Source organism: Hylaeus volcanicus, chromosome 3 (assembly GCF_026283585.1).
Source record: "Hylaeus volcanicus isolate JK05 chromosome 3, UHH_iyHylVolc1.0_haploid, whole genome shotgun sequence".
Classification (NCBI taxonomy): domain Eukaryota; kingdom Metazoa; phylum Arthropoda; class Insecta; order Hymenoptera; family Colletidae; genus Hylaeus; species Hylaeus volcanicus.
Window position 1 is genome coordinate 25541823 of NC_071978.1, and position 6032 is coordinate 25547854.

Sequence of the window (6032 nt, forward strand, 5' to 3'; positions counted from 1 at the left end):
GGAACACAGTGGCCATCGTTACTTAGGCAAACGATCGTATTGGTGATGCCTCCAGGGGTATATATACGACGAGCGCTGCGGGGCTTGATAAACACTTGCCCATCAGCGATTACTGCTGCAGCATGTACACGTCACTGGTAAGCGCAATTAAAACTGCAACGAAACGAACGGCAGAGAAATAACGTCGTTTCGCGAGAAAAAAGGGACGCGGGGGGTGACGCCCCGTCGAGCGATCGGGATTCAGTGAGCCGTAATCGGTTTTAGGAGGTATCGTCGAGTGCCGCGATCGCGATACCGTCGCGATGCTATTGTGCGTGATCGGGGATACTATGTGAAACGTCGTCCGGTGATGTCGTCTTTGGTATAATTCGTTTTCTGGCTCGGTCGGTTCGCCAGGTTTCGGGGTGAGGTATCGCACACGTGGAGAGGTGAGTAGGGTGATCAGGGAGAAGTGACTCTCCCGAGTAAAGTTAAATTAATTTTTCGCTTGCACGAAATTCGATTTGTCCGGCGAGTTGTTTTAAATTGAACGCCGAGTATAGTTCACAAGAAGCAGGAAAGAAGTGTCGATCAAACGGAGTCAGTTATGCCTGATCTAGTAACAGTCACGCTACCACTGGCGATGGCTGACTCGAAACGGTATCACTACTGCGGCGAGTTTGCCGTCGTTTTCGACGACGGAATCGCGCTTACTTGTTGTTATTAATCGTAAATCAATTGACAAATGGGGATACAAGGGATAAACAGATAAAGTAAAAGGTAAACAATTGTGAATCTGACACTTGGTCGATAAAAATTGTTAAAGTTCCAAGTCATAGAGTTTGCTGTTCTTTTTTATATCCATTTGGAATATTACATAGTTTGGTTTCGATAAAATAGTTTAAAGGATGCAGAAGAATATGTATTCTTTCTAATTAGACAAGTGTAAATCAAATTCTCTGTGCAATTTCGGTAGTCGTAACTACTGAAGACAATCATAGAAAGACTATAATAAACGGTTTTTTACCAAGTATATGTTATGTTACTCTCTGAGACTACTTTATCGCAACCAAATGAAACGAATTATAAAACACAATTAAAGTCCACGTTGAATTAATGAACCTAATGAATAAATTGCGGCAGGGTGTTTCTATTCGTCACTTGTAATACGAATAAAATTCTGCCCGTCACTGGCGACGAGCAATGTTGTAATCGATTTCTCGGACTGATACGTGGTCCGATACCTCGTTTAAATCGCACCCCGCAGACGTGTAATTACCAGGGAATCGGTCTTCCGCGACGTAATTTATGGCCGTTTAAGCACAATAACGTGAACAACGAACGGGGGAAGCACTCGCGCACGCTCGTGGAAACGTTGGATATCTGTTTATTTACAGTGACGTCTTTACGCGGAAATTGCGCGCGGTGTTTGTTCTGCTGCCGCGTAGATATAATCGACGTCGTGATTAGAACTTCGCTAAACTTTGAAGCTCGTTTAAATTCAACCTATTACTGTCGATTCGATACACGCAAACAATTGATCGTTCGACTCGCTGAATTGATTGTCCGCAATGGTGTTCGGAAACTTTATTTTGGATCTTAATAGACCTAATTAATACAGAACTGTGGGAATTTTATTTTAGTATTATTTGTCATATACTTTCAATCTATAGAATCTAAACACCCCCAAAAAATGTTGATCAGACCCCTCTTCATCTCCTTTGCGTCCCCCAGGTAGCCGTGATCGCGCTGGCAAGCTGCGTGGTAGCCGCCCCCGCTCCCGCAGACGATGTGATACCTATCGTCAGCCAAAGCCAGGAGGGTCCAAACCCGGATGGCTCGTACAAGTGGAACTACGAGGCCGGAAACGGGATCAAAGCCCAGGAGGAAGGTCAAGTTGAGAACGCAGGCTCGGAGAACGAGGCGATGAACGCCCAGGGTAGCTTCAGTTACCCGAGCGACGACGGTCAACAAATCTCGCTGACGTACGTGGCGAACGCCGACGGATTCCAGCCGCAGGGCGCTCACCTGCCCACCACGCCTGAGATCCCTCCCCTCATCCAGAAGGCGTTGGAATGGATAGCGGCGCATCCGTCCAAGGACGACCAGAATCAGGTGTAAACAATAGGACGTCCGTCGTCAGTGATCTCACCAGAGCGTCCCTCTTTAACTCCTGTCCACGAGATACAATGAGTCGCTCGCCGTCGTCGCCTCTCCAGTTCTAACGAAACGCGTATCACTCTGGTTCAATCTGTTGTAAATATTTATTGTATACTTATATATGTACACATATATATATATGTATCGTATCGTGTTGTACCGTATTATATAATGTATCGTGTATTATGTATCGTCGCGCGTGCAAACGCGAGCATGTACCACGAGCAACGACGTTGTAAATAATCGTTGTTGTGTATATGTGTCACGGTGCATACGGATTAAACGTTGCAATTCAAGAGAGAGATCGAGTTCATTTTTACCTCCCTGATCATTTAGAATAGACACGCGTGGTTGGCGTATGAGTGATGAAGCGGGGTGCAGCTTTCTCTAATCCGAGAACGAGCAGGTTGAGGCCATGCGACGTCGCGGGAAGAGATGACTGGCGAGGATCGATTGCGGTGGTAAGGGCGTAGTGGGGATCCAGTTCGTGCGACAGATTCGGTTGCTGTATACCTGGGGGACTCCGTGATCCGTGGACACGTATCTGTACTTCGGAGGCGAACTGTGTTTACCCCTTCGTTAGCTATCTGGGTTTTTTTCGAGGGAAGTCAAATTTGGCAGTGGAATTGGAATGTTAACAGCCGTTGATGCATTTCCAGCTGGTTGGGAAGGTTTCAGGAAGGGTATTTGTAAATATGGTGGTTAGTAACATTGAATATATTTACAATCATCAAGAGATAATAGAAACAGATATAGACTAATTTATGAAGGAATAAATGTCTCGAAAGAAAAATAATTTAATGATTAAACTTTCCATTGGAATACTACTTATATTAAGTACCTCGAGTTTTGAAAATACTGTCAGCTGGTTTTACCTCGTGTCACGTTTTAGTAATTCTCTTCCTTGTACTTTCTTTTCGTCAGTGGCATCTACAGACCAATCTCCCTGTATAAACACTTCAACTCCCTTTCCATTAGGCAAACTGTTTCGTGATCAAAAATCAACAAGTGACAGATTCATTCGCATATCTGGCCACTTCTGCGGAAGTACTTTTACTTCTGACAACTCTGTTTAATACCATTGACTTTAAATTCATTTCGTAAATCTACCAGGTACATGCCTCTCACTTATTATTAAGTTTTAAACGAACTTGTCCATGGACCAATTGTAACTTTACTCGTGACTATAAATCCAGCTGCTATTTATACCTAGGTCTCGAATTCATTCAGTTTTGGATGAATTGCGTGCTGAATCAAATATCGATGCAATTCGAGTTAAATCTAGTTTACAGCGAATGTTTGGAAAGGCTAGGTTAAGCCATCTTGTACAGATACCTTGTCTGTTACAGATGCAGCCACCAAACAGAATTGCACTACTAATGCGCAACGAACTTTAGATTACCTCATCAGAACTAACAATTTGTTATCATTGTTCAGGATTCCTCTTTCATTATACAAATCGACAAACTTCTTTGGCATATGCGGACTGTGGGTACTTTCGCAAATGTATCTGCATTCTACATTATAAACACATTATATTATTATTATTATTTCATGTATATCGTAGTTGTACAGTCTGCATATTTATCTTGCATGAATAAATACATACAGTGAGGCATAAGTTTTAATCTGAGAAGTGCAAATGAATACATCGACGTCCCCAAGTAGTGTAATTTCGCGAAGCAACATGATCTGTTCACGGTTCTGTGAAGTTCTTGCTGATTTACGATAGAAAGTTTCCAGCTCGAGGCAGTGCAGTGTTTTAAGCACGTGCTCGCTTGGAGAGCTACCGTGCCATTGTTAATCAATCACGAACTGTGGTCACGCAGGTATCTCCCCCGTGTAATTTATTCGAAAACGAGTGCCATGTGGACAGCGTGAACTTGTTTAACTTCAACCTGTTCTTGCCGAAAACGACGGAACGTCTTCCGTATGAATCAATTAAGAATTTTAACGTGTTTCTTGGGAACCATAAGAGATACCGAAAACGGACCTTTCGATAGGTCATGTTTGAAACAGCATTTCAGTTGTTTATTTCCAGAAGCGTTATTCGAAAGTAACCGAAACATCGATTTGCTCCATATAGCAAATAGTTCATATAACAAAAGCTTTTCATTCCACTTACTATTAACTATTCACATTAGGTTCGTTTTTGCCGACCAGTCGCGTTAGATCATAGTCAAGCAGTCATTCCGTCGCGTGACTTTCTCAAGGGGATGTCCCCTGTCATTTTAACACGCTGGTACTATTCCTGCGGGCGTCTTGGAACCGAAACCGATTCAATCTCGAAGAACTTTCGTTGAACTTTCACAAGTGTCGCTGTCACACGTTGCTATTTCAGTACTCGTAATGTTCGCTATTTACAATGGGATTACGTAACGTTTGGTCTTCCACGTCCTGTCGCGAGTGCAAGTCATCTATCTCCCGAGTCTTAACCGAAAAATTTACAGTGAAACTCCAATCGTAAATCATGCGTTTCCGATGAAGAAAAATTAGCGAGATGTTTATGTTCTTTTTCTATTTGGTAGCCATAGGTGCTTGCTGTCGCCTGTATCATAGGGAAGATACGTATTATTGCTCTCATTCATTCTTTCATTGGTCCGAGACCCACGCAGAAACGTAAATATGTCACCTTCGATCCATACCATAAACTACAACTTTCTCCTATCATCCTCCTTCCCTGCTCCCTAACTGTTCCATTCAGTTTTATTTCGTATTGCCTTTTCATTCTCCACCATTTCATCTATGACTCTACTAGTCTGTCTCCGTTACATCTTTACTGTCTGGTTCAAATGTAGCATCGAATTTGTTTGTTTTTAATCAAATTTATTCCACTCTGCGACGCCCATAATTAGGTTCGAGTGTCGGGATTATATTGACAGCATTTGAAGAAAGTGTTACAACCGGTATAACAGTTATGAAACACTTATTATGAACACGAGATGTACAAAGAACATAAAAATGTTCGAATATTACATTATGGTATCGGGGGGCATAAATTTGTTAGTATTACAGCAAACATTACATAAGGAATTTATTAACCCAATGCCACAGTCTTAACCACAGGCACTGTGCAAGAGTTGCATGTATTACAAATTAATATCTTTGGTGTAACGAATGTAAAAATGCTATGGTAATCGTATGGATTGGTAAATTACTCATTCTTGTAATTTATCTTACTCCAGTATGGGTAGAAGCTGTTCAACTACAGGTGAATATCTTTTTAGAAATTCTGTGGGATACAGTAAAGCCAAAATTGAGAATAATACCCTTACGTCTCTATTACACCAAAGAAACCGGAAAATTCTTCTTCAATTCACGACGCACTACGGTAATGTCATTTCCGCGTGGTAATACGCGGATCTGTCTATTTGCATTGCCAGCGTAAACAATTTAACAAAGTAACCCGTAAATACGCATAACAATGCACGCGTGCGAGAGCTGTTTGCATTGGCGGATAGTTTTCCGCGTCTACCAACGAGAGTGCAGTCCAAACGAACGAGGACGCCGCCGTCGACAGTGACAACGCATCTGCTGCTACGAGCAACTTTCCTCCTCCGACACCTTGCGCAATAGTTCTCCTTCTTCTTTCCTTCAACGATAACCTCCGACCTCGTCTTCCGCACTATCGCGTCACACCTGTCGCACCCTATTTTCGCTATAAATAGGTTGCACACCAAATTCATGTTATTTCGGTGGAAATCACTTTTCACCCGTTTTGCATGTAATGCTTTATTTAACGCATCATTTCGTATATTTGGAATACTCTAACCTTTCTCAGCATACCAACCTAGTTTTATACCTAGTATTATAGGGAAGTATGTGTACGGTGATGAGTTTAAAGAGGAATGCTTTTAATTGAAAAGCTCTTTAATATAATCAAACGTTGCCAA

General features: G+C 42.2%; 1 protein-coding gene across 1 annotated transcript; it reads left to right on the plus strand.

Moving 5' to 3' along the window:
• Positions 1-2441, plus strand: LOC128873097 (endocuticle structural glycoprotein SgAbd-4-like). Its single transcript, XM_054116373.1, has 2 exons — positions 1-137; positions 1714-2441. Exons 1-2 carry the CDS (start codon positions 123-125, stop codon positions 2098-2100), a joined length of 402 nt encoding a protein of 133 aa, XP_053972348.1. The 5' UTR covers positions 1-122; the 3' UTR covers positions 2101-2441.
• Positions 2442-6032: the final 3591 nt, after the last annotated feature.